The sequence below is a fragment of the Ctenopharyngodon idella genome, chromosome 18 (assembly GCF_019924925.1).
Source record: "Ctenopharyngodon idella isolate HZGC_01 chromosome 18, HZGC01, whole genome shotgun sequence".
Classification (NCBI taxonomy): domain Eukaryota; kingdom Metazoa; phylum Chordata; class Actinopteri; order Cypriniformes; family Xenocyprididae; genus Ctenopharyngodon; species Ctenopharyngodon idella.
In genome coordinates, this window is record NC_067237.1 from 28,305,369 (window position 1) to 28,324,291 (window position 18,923).

An 18,923-nucleotide genomic window follows, 5' to 3' on the forward strand; every position below is an offset into this window, starting at 1 on the left:
GCTATTCGGGAATACTGGCCCAGACCATTTTAATACACTATCCTGGCCTAGTACTACCACAAGAGGGAGCAAACACGGGGGTTTTCATTTAGAATAACTATTCACCCTCCTCGCTACAAAGAACTCTAACCTCTAGGAAGCTGCAGGGGGAAACCTGTCCAGGGCCCCAAGACTCAGCACCTGACAAAAGTGTATGATAACAAGAAGAGCAGCTAAAAGGCAATTTAACATCTATTAGGTTCTACAAGACCAGTTGAGGCTCCAACAGGGAGTGGAAGACCCTACTTTAAAATCCAGACAGTAGGGGAGGGTTCTATTCTACACTGAAACATGTCAAGGGTCTCAAGACTTCCAGCACTTCCAGAGGAGTGATGTTACTTCTCTGTCTTCAGTCTTCACTTTACCAGTCTTCAGTTTACCAAATTGCTTCCTTCAATTACTCTACTCCTCTCCGGAGGAGGAGCATGAGTGGCCACGCTCAGCCTCTGGCCCTTGCCTCCAGTCCTAAGACTGTGACAGACTAGGACCCCCAGAGGTATTAGGCGAAGACCAGCGCAGGATGTATCCCCTGCCAAATTCAAAAACAGATGCCTTTCTGTCATCACCATCAGTTTATTATGGCAGTTTATTTGGTAGCCTGGAGGTCCAACTCCATGGTGTGGCACGGCTTGGCGGCCGCCTCAGGAGACAGTCCCTGTCCATGGTCCAAGTCTTTAACCAGATCCGCTTGGTATGTTTGCTGGTACACCATCATCATGTGCAAGGAACCACAGGTCTGACCTGCTGCCGGACATGCCATGCAGTTCAAACGTGAGGTAGTCCTCATTGCAAGGCAGGGTCGGATTCATTCAAAAGTGCCATGAGTTACTTCCTGTACATCCCTTAGGAAAGAGTCAAGCATAGGTGGAGCTTCTTACCATGACCGCACCACTAAGCATGCATTCCGTCAACTCCCTCAAGAGTCGAACACACTCCGTTCAAAACCAGATTCTTATTACTCAATCAGGAATGAGGCATGAACAGAGTCTGCTACCATGAATGCACCGCTAGAGTGCCTTCAGCTCCCTCGAGAGCCGAACACTCTCGTGCGAATGCTGACCCAAGAATCAAGGAAGAACAAAGCTTCGTACCAGTCTCTTTCAATCAGTTTTGCAGTTGCATCATAATGAGCACATCCTGCTTCCTTGAGGAGTCGAACACGCTCCACTTGTAGTGTTTGTTTTACACGCACATACAAACAAGTGTCTTGTTTGACAAAAAGAGTTGATGACGTCTATTGCAGGCACCCTGCTATATACACGAGTGCTCCAGTAGTGACGTCAAGTACTGTTGTCGGCCAGTGTAATTGTTGTGTGTATACACATGCCTCAGACACCGGTCACACTGATGGTGTTCCCCATAGCATCATTCCAGAAGCAGTGTTGAGTTCCACTTCGAAAGGGAACTATAATGATTCCCAATATGAAAAAGTGCCCCTTTATATGGAATTAAAAATACTGTATATATTTTAGTTTTATAAATTTAATTCTCCCCTAGGTTTTCTTTTAACTCAATTAAGGAAGACAATATTCCAGTTCAAGTAGTGTTCTGTCAAAGAAAACAATATCCAGTAGAATTATAGGAATATTATGTGACTAAAGGAACTTTACTTTTTTAAAATTAACAAATGAGGAATGCTACAACATAAGCAGACATTAAATAAATACCGCAATACAACAGTGAAACAGATAAGGTCCACTGAATGCATATTACAGCATAATAATGGCATAAAACTGCTCGTTTAATGCTTTGGTATTCTGAAAAGGGTGATTCAAGACAGCCACTCACTGGCGGATTATCTCATCTGGTTTTTGAGGCCTTGATTAGTGTCTGATTTTAGTGATGTTGTTTTCATGTGATTCAAGCTGAGAAGGATGCTGAGATACTTGACAGACTTGATTACACACATACACGCTTTGCATTCATTGGCTGAAAATGTGCTGCTCACGCTTCGCTGAGCGGAGGAACGGAAAACATCTTTAAGAGGCTCATGATCAAAGAAAAATGAAGAATGTAAACATTCTTCTGTCAGTCAAAGAGACTGGCATATAAACGTCATTCATTTTAACTGGCTTCCATTTCCTCTATTAAAATTCAAATTAAATTATTAGCATTAACAACAACAAAACAACATTTTTATTTACATCACATTTTCATCAACATTAATTACTTATGAGAAGATTTAATGGATTGCTATGTGTATTATAAGGCATTACTGACAATGTTTAGGATGCTATTTAGGATGCTTACATTTAAAAGCAGTTATATAAACAACCACTAAATACTGTCTAACTACTTTTTTAAAATGGAACTGGTTTTCAGTTCCCATACCCATCATATTAATACATGATATAAATGAACACATGATGTTTATGTTTAATAAAACATGTTTAAAATATGTAAAAGCATTCTTTGAGTTAGTAACTCCCCAACACGGATTATGCATAACTTTATAATGCATTATATATACAGTCTTCCCATAAAGATTAATCAGTTTTTGTGCACGCCCTCATGCAGTATAGTGACTGAAATGGACATCAGAAAAAGCATTCAAGATTAAGAACTCTGATGCCTTATAATATGATTTCAGTCCATACTTACTGCGGCTCTGCTCTGTTAAAAGCACTTTGTCAATCGTTCAAATATCTCTAAGAGCATTTCCAAGGTGTATAGTTTTACTGCAGTAATACACTTGAGCACCCATTAGACTTACTCAATACCTTCTGCTCAGACTCACAGAAGTAAAGATGACCACAAACGTCAAAACTAGCTGCAATTTCTCTCTCTCACACAGATGTACACATCCGGTCCTGAGCTAAGCTACAGTGGTTCAGTCACAGAACAAAGTACTTGGGAATAAATGACAAATGTGATTAGTGTGAAATGCAATATTATATTGCTGCAGGTGTGTTTGAAACCTGACACAGAATTGGAAATGGCTGCGGTTGCTTTGGAGCCATTGTTTCTCGAATCCTTTGGGGTGTATGACAGACGGGTAGAGGAATTAACAAAGGAGTAATTTAGGTGTGTTGGCTTCTCTTCTTCCTGGAACTCTATGTAGACTTCATAAAACTCTCATTCCTGGCAGTTAAACCATCTCTGAGGTACAGGAAACCACCACGCTTTTTGAAACAGTAAAGATTTGGGGTCTACAGTGAGATCCAGTGTGATCGCAAGGGAAAGCATCACTATTACTATTTTTAATATTGTATTTAAAGTTAAGGATTTTAACAAACACCTGACACTGTTTAAAGTATACAGATGTAAAAGTTACACAGCTGCCACATTAATAATTCCCCTTGTGCCAGTCATCCAAGTACAGCTCCAAATCTTTGTTAACTTTATTTTCAGATAAATGTGTAAAATTAGGAACAAAACCACAACAGAATAGGATGCAACAGTAGGGTTCTGAAAATAAAAACTCCATTATGCTGTACATTATAACCAGAAAGTTAATGGAAGCAATGCCCTCTCCCATGAAGCACTGCAAATGTCGTAATCAAGTCGCTCTCAAAATACTTATATATTTTTGTATTATGAATATACACCGAACAGACATAACATTATGACCACTGACAGGTGAAGTCATCACGGCACCTGTTAGTGTGTGGGATATATTAGGCAGCAAGTGAACATTTTTTCCTCAAAGTTGATGTGTTAGAAGCAGGAAAAATGGGCAAGCGTAAGGATTTGAGCGAGTTTGACAAGGGCCAAATTGTGATGGCTAGACGACTGGGTCAGAGCATCTCCAAAACTGCAGCTCTTGTGGGGTATTCCCGGTCTGCAGTGGTCAGTATCTATCAAAAGTGGTCCAAGGAAGGAACAGTGGTGAACCGGCGACAGGGTCATGGGCGGCCAAGGCTCACTGATGCACATGGGGAGCGAAGGCTGGCCCATGTTGTCCGATCCAACAGTAGAGCTACTATAACTCAGATTGCTCAAGAAGTTAATGCTGGTTCTGACAAAAAGGCGTCAGAATACACAGTGCATCACAGTTTATTGCGTATGGGGCTGCCTAGCCGCAGACCAGTCAGGGTGCCCATGCTGACCCCTGTCCACTGCCGAAAGCGCCAACAGTTGGCACGTGAGCATCAGAACTGGACCACAGAGCAATGGAAGAAGGTGGCCTGGTCTGATGAATCATGTTTTCTTTTACGTCACGTGGATGGCCGGATGCGTGTCCTAAGTCCTAGTAAAGCTGCATATCTTGGCTGCCACGTCATCAAGTCAAAGGAAGTCTCAATTTAAAGGATCCTTTGAAGGTACCCATGCGCACTTATAGGGTTAGTTCACCCAAAAATGAAAATTATGTAATTTATTACTCACCCTCATGTCGTTCTACACCCGTAAGACCTTCGTTCATCTTCAGAACACAAATTAAGATATTTTTGATAAAATCCGATGGCTCAGTGAGGCCTGCATTGCCAGCAAGATAATTAACACTTTCATATGCCCAGAAAGGTACTAAAAACATATTTAAAACAGTTCATGTGAGTACAGTGGTGCACCAAAAAAATAAAATAAAATTTTCAACGATATCTAGAGATGGCCGATTTCAAGACACTGCTTTGAAGCTTTACGAATCTTTTGTTTCGAATCAGTGATTCGGAGTGCATATCAAACTGCCAAAGTTGCGTGAACTTAAAATTTGAAAACACTTATGACGTAATGAAGCCTCGTTTACTGAAATCATGTGACTTTGGTGCTCCGAACCACTAATTCGAAACAAAAGATTTGTAAAGCTTCAAAGCTTCATGAAGCAGTGTTTTGAAATCGGCCATCACTAGATATTGTTAAATAAAGTCATTATTTAGTTTTTTTGGTTCACAAAAAGTATTGTCGTCGCTTCATAACATTAAGGTTAAACCACTGTAGTCACATGAACTGTTTTAAATATGTTTTTAGTACCTTTCTGGGCAAATATCTTAATTTGTGTTCCGAAGATGAGTGAAGGTCTTACGGGTGTAGAATGACATGAGTGTGAGTAATAAATGACAGAGTTTTCATTTTTGGGTGAACTAACCCTTTAAAGTACTAAGCATCTCATTCTAGCGTTCAATGCTAAGGAGGCCTACAAGCCTCCTAAGGACTGGACTAGGAAGGATGCAGCCTCACTAGGATGCAACCTTCAATTTGAGAAGCACCCCTTCAAAAATTGCCACTACTAATGCATAGACCAGTCATCACACACAACAAATTTGCAATCAGCTTGAAACCATTAAAAAACATAAGATTATTTTGACAACTGCATTTGCAAGCACCACTTAAATTTTTACATAAAATGCAATCTAGTATTTCATGTAAAAATGTAAATGTAAAAATCTAGTTGCAGTAAAACCGCCTCAAATTCAAATCAACTAATCATTTCTTCTCTTGAATACCTAGAATCAGTGCCATATTTACATGTGTGATGTATTGTTGTGCCCTGGAATTACTTGCTATTACATAATGCAACAACTGCTGCTTTAAACTGTATTTCATCTCACAAAAAGCATCTGCATGCACACAATTTCAGCTTAGACATGTGATTATACATGTTGAACGCACCATCATGCATGCTGACATGCTGAAATCAAAGACGTTGTGGAAGAGGTGGGCTAATCTTGCCTTCCCTCCCTATAAGCGCATTACGCATCTCCGTGCCAACTTCATCTTGAAAGCGAACGCCTCGTCCAATGATTACAGGCGCTGCTGATGTCAGCTCTAGCTGTGGTACAGCTATACAGCAGATGTATGCTGGGTGATGCAACTGTCATTCAGAGGAAACAGGTTGTGAGAGAGATAGTCACAATGGGTCAGTGGTACAGCTCATGACTCAGCTCTTCATCTGAAAATGATAAATGCACGTGTTTGTAAACCTTGCTAGGAAAAAAATCTGCTTCAACAAGAGTGGTTGTAATGAGATGATATTAGATAAAGTGCTCTTGAACGTAATGACTTTTCTTAAATGAGAGTCTCAGTGCATCTGGTTAGAAAACATTTCTTTGCACAAATGACCTTATGGTTAAGAAATGCTAAAGATCAGTCTCATTGTGTCTGAAATAACCCAATACAACTGACCCATCTTTGAGAGCATGTTGTATCTACTGTAGCTCTTCAATTCCCAGGCTCCATTAAAGAGGCTCAAAGCTTGTTGAAAAGCAAATTATTTGTAGTTGGTTTCCTTGACTTTCCTGACAACAGGCCCTTGTGGACAAAGACATAAAAATTGAGATTGATCTGGTCAGTTTCAGTGGTCTGAAAATCATTTTTGGTGTATAGACTAGCACAAAAAAACAAAAAAAACAAAAAAAAAATCTGGCAACACCTACTGATTCCCCCCTCCCCCCTAAATTACTCCAAAAACATGGAGTAATTTAGCAATATTACAAAAGCAAGAGTGAAAAATACATGCCGGGGGCCTCTAGAATCGTCACCTTTCGCCCTGTTAGCAACGGCCTTGGTCACCGAAAAAATCCCAGAATACCTTAGTGTAAGAGTTATGTTCAGTTTAGTTGTCATTTTGTTGTTGTGCTTCTGTTTCTTGTATTCCCTTTCAGTTTAGTCCCCCCAGTTAGTTGCCATGGTTACTGATTAGTTTCACCTGTGTCTTGTCTAGTTTTCTTTGTTTGTCCTGTGTATTTAAAGCCCTGTGTTTCAGTTACTCCTTGACAGTTCTCGTTTGTTCATGTGTGGTATGCAATCTCCTAAGTTCCTGTTATTTATTCTTGCTATCTCCTGTGTGTTTTGTTTAAATAAATACTGTTGCTGTTTTCGGGGTGTCTATTTGCACCAAGTGCAAATAGCGTTCCTTGTTGGCAAATTTTAAAAAAGACACACAGAATACAACATCTTCAGTGGTGCAGCAGTAGCGAGTAAGGTTCGCAAACCTGGCTTTTACCGCAATCGACGCGGGTTCGAATCCGCTTTTTGCCGAGCTCGCATTTATTTTCAACAAAAATGAAAATAATGTTCTAAAGGTGGAAATAAACTGTGAACGACTGTTTAATAATATTAAAAGTGTTTATTGGGTAGGGTTAGGGGAAGGTGTAGGGAGGGTTTTTATTCTCCCAATAAGGCAGCATCCATTTAATAATTTTAATAAATATAATAATTTACACTGATATTAATGCATCCTGTTAGTGTACAAAAATACTGAGGTGCAAATAGTATCTACAAATATAAAGTATAGATAGCATCTAATTACTATTTACTCTTATTGCAAAGAACTGATTCTTTTACATGGTGTAAATAGCATCTATCGCTAAGAAAATATGCTATTTTCACTTAGTGTAAATAGCATCTATCACTATTTGCACTTAGTGTAAATAGCATCCATTGCTATTTGCACTTAGTGCAAATAGCCGCTGCCTTTTGGTTTTCTACTCATGTGTCTTTCTTTTGAGCTTTGTCACTTAACACTTAGCATCACCCTAGCAATCACCCAAAATGCCATACCATCACTTTGTGTTTGCAAGTATTCAAATGTAAAAATGTAGTTTAAATAAATATGCCCTAAATTTAAATCTACCAATAATTTCTTCTGTCATAATTACATCCACGAATTAGCTTATTTTAAGCTCCGGAATTTGTCTTTAGCATCAATAGAACATGAAATACCATCATGTGAGATTAATCATGTTAACTGCAAAAAAGACCAATCATGATTAATTGTAATCTACTGGCAGCCTCAGCTTACATCCATTTATAGAATACAAAAAGTGGTATATTTTTTTTGTAATTTCACGTGTCATTGCAAAGGTTCGTTTTCGAACAGAACACTGAAAGAAAACCTTATGATGCTCCTCCTGTCATGAGCACCTCATCTCTGCATGTCATCATTACCTTTGTATGATAATGCCCAAAAATACTTAGCATGATGCACAATAAAGTGAATACTGTGCGTTTAGCATTCATAATGCTATATGTGAGCTTGTGTTGCAGGCTTAAAACGAACTTCCCAAGATGTTCACGGTCTGTTTCCTGGGTTTAGAGATAGTTTATATCAATATTCATGTGAATGGCTCTGAGACACCTGACACGAACTAAGGTTGAATTTACCCTCAATGACAGAGCCAGTATCTCTGTAAACCACATATCCTTAATGACCCAAAGCCATGGGCTATCCATACTGCATTAACTCCTTGTCTGATGAATTGGTTTCAGCCTGCTTAAAGAAGATGGCCACATTCACACACATGTACACACACTCATTTTATAGTTACCGATCCCATGTTTATGCATAAAATCTCCCGCCATGCATGTTAATGACAGTGAGAGAGTATCTCAGGAAGTGAATTTCTGCAGTCGACTCCTGTTCCCAAAGTGTTCAGGTTGCATTAGGTGTGGCACCAGCTGATGGCCAGGCCTCAGAGATGACCCCACCACTGTCAGAGCTAGTTAGCCTCTTGCCAGCGATCCAGGCGGGAATTCTGCAACTCCACTCTGTTTCCGAACAATCTGACTTCGCTGTGCCCTGAGGCCCCTGCTGGAGACGAAGAGCATGGATGAGAGCAATGCTGTAGGACTCTTACTATAATTATAGCTGAGTAAGTGTTCCCTTCAGAGCAGAAGAGCAGGGCTGGCATTCGGACGTTAGTGCTTTGGGTTTAGAGACTGTGGGTGATTAGAGCTCACAGTGGGGCAGCAAGGGGACAAATCAGTGCAGAGGAAATTGGTGCGGGCTAATAACATCATGTAAAAATGCTTAATGAGATGGGGCCCTTTCCATAATACCAAAATATTCTCTTTGAGCTTAGATTCTAATGAGCCAAGACATATTTCTCTATCTGCTCCTCACAATTAGCCAACAATTCCAACTGACATAAATTAGGTTTTGTTTTGTAACTGCATATCAGCATTGGGAAAGTTTGATACTGTAGACTGCAAAGCTATAAGCTAATTAAAAGTAGTGGGAACTACTCTTATGAAAAATTTGTTAGCTATACTATAAGGTTTCAAACAAGTGAAAAATGTCAATTTTGGTCAAAATTGAGGTTTTCACAAAAAGAAATTCATTAAGCCCTCGTCTAGCGATCCCAATGCTCCAAATAGCAATTAAACATTTAAAAGTATCTTTATTTGTATGTTTTCTGAGAGGAGTATCTTTCCTTTGACCATGAAAAATGCTGCTTTTCTCTGCTAGCTTATGGGCGACTGGCGCTTCCTTTGAGCACAAGTTTGGAATCATTGTAAAGCGCAGCATTCCAACTTTGTGAATATTCATAGTGAATTTTCGATGGCAGAATCTGAACCAATGAAATGTGATTTTCAAACTCATGCTGATGTAATCAAAACGATCTTACTCGCGATGACTGCCAGATCCGAAGCGTGCGCACAAAGAAGCCTCAGAGAGCGCACGATCACGATACATACACATATACACAGAATTACAGTATTTCAAAAATCTGACTTAGCGAGTATTCATGCAAACATTATCTGTTATGTCTTAAGTGAGTGTTTGGTTATCTGTTGGGGAAAAACATCTGATGTGTAACATTATATTAGATTTGTGTGATACAGTAGGTCTTAATATATAGGCTGTATGTTAATCAAACAATTGTGGAATCATGGAAAGAAGTTGAATATATATATATATATATATATATATATATATATATTTTTTTTTTTCTATAGATATGGGTTTTGACTTGGTTTGTGCCAAATTTGGTGGTATTACTAGGGATTTTAAGGTGTGGTTGCTAGGTGATTTTGTTTTGGAACCTTCAGAAAACTTTAACTCGATTTTTCTCAAAATTGACTTTGCTGACTTTTGCTGAGTCAGCCTAAGGCAGCCTTAGTTTTGCGTCCTTCATTTGGCCTGTTTTGAAGGACACTTTGGATGTATCCTTTGTGGCCTTAGATCACCCACAATCCTTTGCACACACTCCAATTCACGAAAATAAACTGACGGAGTTGGTACTGAACTTGTCTGAGTTAATTATGAAATGTAAGACAAAAATAATGTTTTTGGACATAAAAGCATGTTATCTTTTGTTTTGGTGTAAATTAATCACTTAACACTAAACTGCCAATAATGTAAGTCACTATGGTTGTCATTCACTGTATTGCATTAATAGAAAGCCAAAGTATTTTTCCAAAATTAAGTTAAGAAGAACCGATTTGTTAGAATGAACTGAAATTTCCAGCACGACACAAGAGGGAGAGCCTTTGGTTTTAAGAACCATTTAAGAACTGATTCACTTGAACAAATTGAACTTTCAGGCACCACATACGAGATAGATAGCTAGAGGACTGTTCATGAAGAACCGAATCACATGAATCAGACTTCATTTGCTACACAGGAGAGAGAGCACAGTTTAGGAGGGCATGTTAATTGGTCATTTAGTTTGCTCGGCAGCTGTGTTTGCAAACAACGTGACAACAAAAACAGTGTTTTTTATGCTAGACCTCTATTAATTGGAAAAAGCAGCTTTCGGAAAAACTTAAGGCCCGTTCACACCAAGCACCATAACTATAAAGATAATAATAAAGATATAGTTCTAAAAATCGTTCTAAATATAAAAGAATAGCACTGTCCACACCATAGCTATAACGATAACGATATAGAGAACTTTCAGAATTATTTTTTTCCAGCTGTTGAACGATAACACAGTGACAGCCAATCAGAATCCATTCTAATTTAAGGGCTCGCGCATTAAAATAGCAGAGAAGTTAATCGCCGAGGTCCAGAAAAAGCCACCACTGTTTGACATTTTAAACCCCCTTTTCAAGGATACTTTAAAGAAAATGGATATATGGAAAACAATAGGTCATACCCTCGGAATAAACAGTGAGAAGTATTAACGATGAGATCATTATGCTAGGCTAGCAAACAGTGAACATAAAATTACCTCAGGTATCCAGCGCTAGTTTAGACATCATTGTCTTGCTTCCTTTGAAATTGCAGTGAAAAAGACTAGGTGTTGTTTTTATACCACTATATTGACTTCGTCAGCTAAATTCACTTTTAGAGTAGATCGATTACGCTAGCTATTCACTCGAAACATAGCATGCTGAGGACATATGCTGGTTAAAGCCCTGTAAATGCAACAAGAACAGCAAAAACATGTTGTACACACTTTGAAACTGCAGCGTAAGCTTAGAGTAAACAGACCGTTGTCGTTCGTTGGTGTGGACGCAAATATAGTTATCGTTATAAATATCTTGTAGTTATAGTTATCGTTAGATAGCCTATCTTATACAGGTGCATCTCAATAAATTAGAATGTCGTGGAAAAGTTCATTTATTTCAGTAATTCAACTCAAATTGTGGTAAATGAATTCAATGCACACAGACTGAAGTACTTTAAGTCTTTGGTTCTTTTAATTGTGATGATTTTGGCTCACATTTAACAAAAACCCACCAATTCACTCAAAAAATTAGAATACTTCATTAGATCGATAAAAAAAGGATATTTTAAACACAAATGTCAGGCTTCTGAAAAGTATGTGCAATGTGGTAAATTTCTAATAAACACTAACAAGGACTGGACTTTATTAAGACCGCTATGTAATCTGTCTGTGTTTTGAATTGCTTATATCTCACATTACACCTTCTGTATACTGTCAGAAACTACTTTCCATTGCTGAAGCACAAGGACACTTAATTTTTATTTACAGTGTCATTTACTGTTTCTTGTCAAAAGGACCTTCATTTGTATCTGTCTGATAGCTGTACAGGTGTTTAAAGACAACATAAAAAGATTAGATCTCAAGCTGTCGGCCATTGTCCTACACATTTAACATTATATTCATTTACCTGTCCTACCTGTCCTTGCTGTTATCATCATTATCGTCCTCCTCATTCTGAATCTCATTTAAGAGTTTATAAATAAGAGCACAAGAAGGAATTATTATATTTCATGCTCCCCTTCAGAACACTGGCAAAATGTTACATAATTTGGGACTACTGAGTTCTTTGATTCATCTAAAGATAGACTGCATTGGTATTTACAGTGAATAAGAAAGTTTCAAAGAACACAGAAATAAAAAAAAATAAAAAATCATTCAGTTTATAAAAGTTAGATATGAATATTTAGTGGTCTGACCTCGGGGGTGTTTAGGTCACATGATTAACTAGAAGAATAATAGAAGATATTTGACTATTTGAAAATCAGATGTTCTTAGAATTAACAGAATTAATTAGCACTAAATAGAGCTTCATTCACTTACCTTGGTATCCAGTGAAGCAACAATAAATGTAAATAAGACAATTTAAATAGAATATTTCAAGTTTTTGCATGGAGCATTTTACGCATGTTTATTTATACTGTATGTGTATTTACAGAAAAATATTTTTTCTTTCTTGACACATTGCATCTTAGCAACAATTTGAACAGAATCAGGGAAAATTCATTTGCATCTCATATAGGATTAGTGCATACATTATGTAAAATATGACAATGTCTTTTGCAGAAAAAATGCTAACAAATACAAGACTGATGCTGCTTTAGAAGTGGTTAAAAGTATAAACTTAAAAGTTAAAAAATGTTATCAAATTTTAAGAAGTTGTCTGCTTCAGAGATAAAATGTGCTATTTATTATGCATTTTAATGTGTGCTGAATTCAAATATGACAATTAAAACAACTATTGTTACTGGATACTGTTTCCAAGATATTTAGGTTTTTACATCTTGTGTAGATGGTATGTCACCTGTCCTTTTTATGTAACACTTTTAAAAATAAGCAAAAAGGTTATATAAATCAAATTTATTATGAAAAAAAAGGCAACAAACTATTATGTACATAGTTTAGTCCTATTCAGTGTCTACTCTGAGCTTCTTGGCTTGTCTCTTGTATTCATCTTGTATTCATTAATAGTCTACAAGCATTAATGGGCTCCATTTGATGTTATCTGCACTGTTCACACAAGTATGAGGCTCACTTTGACTAAACAGAAATGTGTCCCTTTGCAAAATCAAACACTTCAAATGAGAGCATGACACTATATGACAGGGGTGCAAAACTCCCGGAGAGCCACAGCCCTGAAGAGTTTAGCTTCAACCCCAATTAAATTCACCTGATTCAGCTAATCAAGTCATTCAGACTTATTTGAAAACTACAAGTATGTGTTTTGGAGCAGGGTTGGATCTAAACTCTGCAGGGCTCCAGGAATTGAGTTTTGCACCCCTGCTGTAAGATTTCTAGAGCTGATATGGGGCAATTTGTTCAGCAGAGTGATGTGCGCTTCATTATGATTGCATCATCCACGATTTCTAGGAATGGCATGTTGCAATTCATATTATGTATGACGGAATACAAGCTTCAGATTGCATCATTCATTGTTTTGCCTAAAAAGCAAATACTGTCCAAACCCAGGCATAGATTTATTTATAGATCCACTCAAGGATGTTATTTAGTCATTTTTGGTTTAAATTGAAACCCCTTCCCTTTATTACTCACCTATCCTCCGCCATTCCCAAGTCAAGGGTCGTATACTGACCCAATAGCATATCTTGAAAACTACAGCCAATCAACGATTTTAAGCACAATTTTCATTCTCAGTGACCCAGAATTAGTTTGACTACATTCATAGAAACATTTTGGCTGTAGTAGACCAGTGTAATCAATTGAAGGTTGTGTTAATATGTCATTTAATAATATGGCAGTACTTTCCCATTACCAGTGAACTCATATTTAGAATTAGTTTAGCTTAGATTTTGTTCACCCATGATCACTACTTCCAAATTAGTGCAAAGCAATTCACCCTTCGCAGGGAGTTTGATTGACAGGCGTTTTGACCAATCATGATGCTGAATCCGCCATTTTGTCCAACAAACGAACCAGACAGGAGAGTTAATAAATTAACGTCGGTGGACTTGAACTTAAAAAATGTTGTGTATTGATATCTTTCTGTGGTAGAAAACAACATACCTTCTAATGTTAATTCATGTTTATTACTAGTAGGAAGAGATGATCGGTTCACGTGCCACTTGAACTGAGATGCTACAGCGATCTGTCACGACACATTAAAAAGCCACAAAACGGTATTTATTGTTTGAATTTCTTTAAAAATGAGAAAATTTGAAAGCTGATACTTTGTTTTATAGCAAAAGTAACCTGCTCTGTCTTGTCTGTCAACACATCGTCAGTGTCCTCTTTGCTCCACGATGTATTTTTCACTCTGTGAGAACATGATGTGTGGCCCGAGAGCGCCATGGCTTGTCGGACAAAGCAACAGTAACTAAGGGGGGGGCCGGTCTTTGCGAAGGGTCAATTGTGATAAACGTGAAAGACAAATGTTTATTCATGTAATCTTGCGCTCATTTTTAGACCATTTCTACCTAGGCTGCCATTTTGTGTTGTATGTCTCCACGGCAATAGATTCTACTCAGCCGCATAGACTGACAGGTCATAAATTATGATTCAGGCCACAGGACATTCATAACAGCTGGCATTTCAACATGTCTGACAGATGAATTCCCTGCTATATTGGTGCCATGGCGTATTCAAAAAACAGGACTACAGATGTCTACATTTGGTTAAAACATTAATTTCCACAGTTCACTGCTACTTTCCACATGTTGATGCAGCGGATCCAGACCTTTCTCTTTGCTAATAGAGTGATGACTCGGTCAGTCTCATTCACACATCATTAAGTCCTGATTGGCTGCGTGATGACCTCAGGACACCTGCCACCTGGCCCTTGAGTCTCCATGACGACGATTGCTGACTGACATTCATCCTCCGCCTGGTGCCCACAACACCTTCAAAAGCATGCCTGTGGTCTCGGGTTGAGATACTCATGCTCGACACATATTGATTTTACTCCGCTCGATATCAACGTGGATGTTTTCAACCTTAGACGGCACATATCTGTTATTATTTTACACCTCAGAGCATTGGACAGGCAGAAACGAACAGAGATGGAGGAACGAATGCTCACCGAATTCAGCCGGAAGGCAGAGCCTGTATGTCGACTCCTAACGTGGGATGATGGGAAAATTGGAAGAAAGGGCACTAATGTCTTAAAGGAGGACATGGGAAAACATCACATGAGAACCAAGCAGCACACTATGTTATATTTATGTCAAGCCAGACTTCTGGAACAGCATAGGCATTAGACAGAGCAGGCGGCATAATAAATTTGATGTGAAAGGACGCGAGACTGTGAAGGATGAAAGTACAATCCGTTCAATAAGCTGTAAGATAGCTAGACATTCTTGCAAGTCGATCATTCATCCTCGGGGTGTAAGAACAATCTGAAAAGTGTGCACATAATAGCACACACTAAAGAGGCAAATGATACTTTCAGCTTAGCTTATGAGTATTTCATTAGGTTGTTCACCAAGTATTTCTAACTAACTAAAAGGCAGGTAGGTTGTAGTCATAGTAGGACTACTGTTTCAAACTTGGGGCTGCAAAAGGGAAGCTAGGGGAGCTGCAGAAAATATATGCAGAAACTGCAGAGAAATATGATTAATACAATAATTATTATTTTTTTAACAATATGAAAAAAAGTCTGCACATTTTCATTTGAACTGGAAATGTTTCTCTTCAGATTTAGTGGGTAACAAAAAGCTAACTAAATAAATATTCAGAAACATATTTTAATTATTTAATTTAGATTTAGTAAAAGCCAATTATTTAATTTTGGAAACAACATGTTGTCTATAATATGATATAATATCACACTTTTAAATGTTTGCCCAGCAGCCAGAGGAAAACTAATGGGTCAAGAGCCCTAATAAAGTAAACACTGATTATCATAATGGTGACTACAAACTTTACTATTTTCAAAATCATCAACAGATAAACATGAAAATAAAGTCAATCTGGTTTGTAATAAGTGAAGCTGGTAATGCTGTTTTTGGGTTATTTAATCATTCTCTGTTGAGATATTGAGAGATCTGTTCAATATTCTGTTGGGATTTAAAGTTTTGTGAGGTTAACATTGTGCTGAAAAGTAGAGCCTTTGCTTTATGGAATTACATTTGTGTCTTTACATGCAATCAAACAAAATGTCGCAAAAATAACTATGTTGTGAATAAAAAAAGATTGCAAATAAAAAGGCTTCTTAAGACTGTTTAAATTACAAAACTAAAGTAATTGATAACAAAACTCTTTGCAGTGTTAACAAATATTGTTTTTTCTTTGTGTAGTTTTCATCATGCATGCTCTCTGTTCTGCTGTCATTGTTTGTCTAAAAGCTTTGCTTGCATATTGAAAAGTTTTGAATTCAAGTGAAGCTGCATTAGGCAGTATCTAAGCACCAGAATGAAAGACCTGTTTCTATTATTGGTCACTCTTGCTTGGCGCAATAATTCGGCCACACCCACTACCCAGTCCCGCGAGTCTGACTCTGAGAGCAGGATTGTAGCAGCCATCTGGCATTTTATTTGCAATCTTTTGTTTTCGATTACAATATAATTGTTTTTGCTCTGCATGCAATCAAACAGAGTATGTTTCATTGCATAAAAAGACTCAAATGTAACTCCATAGCGCTTCAGTCAAGGAGAAGACCCAGAAACATTCATAATATGTATATGTATGCATAAAAAGGTTTGAAAACCCCTGTGCTAGTATACTCCTAAATGTTCACATAACTCAGATGTAAAATTTACAGTCTCTCCTTTCTGAGAAAACAGACCAAATATATTGATGACTCATTGTGCACTGCACAGAAGTTTTTCCAATCAAATGTTCTCCAGACTGAGAAAGCCTGTCCCCATACCTGCAACTGTGCTGGCATATAAACTTCAAAACATCAATGTGTTATGTCCTTAAGAAACTGCCTTTGTACAGACAAGGAAGGAAAGAACATCAACTTTTGAAATGTTTTTTCTTATCATAGCTGGAGTATTCCATGCTGGACTGAAGACTATTTGATTTGCCACATCACAGGCCACAAGCCGCAACACATGCAGTAGGCTGCAATTTACGATCTTCTTGAAGCAACAATAACACATTGTCTCGGACTAATCAGTTAATATATGACACTCTCTACAGCAAGTGTCAGGAGATTATTAAAGTACAAAAGAAAATATGGACAATAAGATTGATTCATTATCTGAACTGCATCTCATTGTACTCAGCTGCCAGCCAATCAAGAACAACAATCTCTGTCCTCCCCTTTCCATTAGAACTGCAAGGACATTATATGGCAGAAGAGCACAATATAGTGTCAGTGATAATGGTTATGATGATTATAACTTTAATTATAATAAAAATTTATGATAGATAATTGTATTACGAGAACAATGCTGATGGCAATGATGATGACAAAAATGAACACAAAGCCTTTGGATTTGCCTAAAAATTAGTGATCAGATAGCATTTAACATAAAATCAAAATAGACCATAGTTACTTTCTTAAAGGAATAGTTCATACCAAAAGTAAAAAAAAAATAACTGATGAATAATGAATAAAGAATAGATAATAAAATAATGTGAAATAAAATAATTTGCTTACCATCATGTCATTCCAAAACTGTATGACTTTCTTTTTTCTGAATGCAAAAGATTACATTTTGAAAAAAATATTTCTTTTTATTTTATTTCATTTTTTTCTTGTCCATACTATGTAGCCTAAGTCAATGTGGTCTATTGTTTTGGACCCCACTGACTGCTGAATTATTGTATTTAAGCATGTTCTATAAAAGAAAGAAAACCCATTTCACTCAAAATATGCTATATTACAGAAGTCTCTTTTGCTCATCATTGCTACTTTTATTTGATCAAAAATACAGTAAAATATTAAAATATGAAATGTTAAAAATATTGTTGGCTTTTCAGCGGTAATTATGGTGTGTTCAAGCCCTCCTGTTAAGTTCCTATTTACGAGGTGGGAAGTCGTGCTTACGACGGCAGGTGAGTTCAAGTCACTTTCGTCGGAATAAGATGGCGGTGTACCTTCTCAATTACACAAAAATACAGCATTTCTACTTCTAGAAAATGAACAACAAATAAGTGCATCAGGTGTGTTTTTATGGTTTTAATTAATTTATGAAGCCACTGTAAACTTTATTGTTAGGCTACATATTATATTATATGATAACGCTCTCATATTTTGTGCAGGAAATTAGCTTACTTCGCTGGAAATTGAAAAGTTTGACAATGTCACTGCTAAATACCTGTAAGTATTATGGTATTCCACCATGTTTGTCCGCCAACTCGTACAGATCGGGGCTTAAAGAAAATCACGAGCTTCCCACTCGTATTTACGACATTGTGGTGGCATTCATGTGCGTTCAGCTCGTAAATACGATCTTTACGACATTACTTGATGGCACCATTACTCCAGTTAGCCTATCAGTGTCACATGACCCTTCAGAAATCGTTTCTTGGTGCTCAAGAAACATTTCTTATTAATTTTGAAACAGTTGCTAAATATTTTTGTGGAAGACCTGATAGGTACAATAAGAAATTAATACATTTATTCAGCAAGGATGTATTAAATTGAACAAAGAGTAAAGACATACACATTTACAAATGTTACCAAAAAAGCAGTTGCCACAAAAATATTTATAAGCCAAAACTCATTTCAACATTGATAATAAGAACTATTTTTAATAACTGAGCACCAAATCAGCATATTAGAATGATTTCTGAAGGATCATGTGACACTGAAGACTGGATTAATGGCTGCTGAAAATTCAGCTTTACCACAGGAATAAATTAGCCTAGCCTACGTTTTAACATAGCCGATATTACAACAGAAAGCAGCTATTTTAAATTGTAAACGTATACTGTATTTCACAATATTACTGTTTTATTGTATTTTTGATCAAATAAATCCAGCCTTGGTGAGCATATAAGACAACTTTTGAATGGTAGTGTATAGGCTATATGTCCTGAGAGCAAAAGCACTTGTACCAGATGCCACTACATGGATCTGCTATTAGCTGAGCTCTTCATCCTTGTGTGAAGAGCTGAGCTCTCGTCGTATGTGATCCTGCTGAGCCT

The 18,923-nt window shown here is 37.4% G+C and overlaps 1 protein-coding gene across 2 annotated transcripts in view; it reads right to left on the minus strand.

Moving 5' to 3' along the window:
- Positions 1 to 7,840: 7,840 nt before the first annotated feature.
- The window catches only part of LOC127500203 (hepatocyte growth factor), a 53,560-nt gene continuing 42,477 nt past the window's right edge, over positions 7,841 to 18,923 (minus strand). Inside the window, exon 19 of one of the 2 annotated variants that reach the window (XM_051871171.1) lies at positions 7,841 to 8,503. In XM_051871171.1, coding sequence (XP_051727131.1) covers positions 8,348 to 8,503 — 156 coding nt within the window. In that variant the 3' untranslated portion in view covers positions 7,841 to 8,347. Of the gene's footprint in view, positions 8,507 to 18,923 lie in introns of both variants that reach the window. The other variant, XM_051871169.1, reaches the window with a different exon arrangement.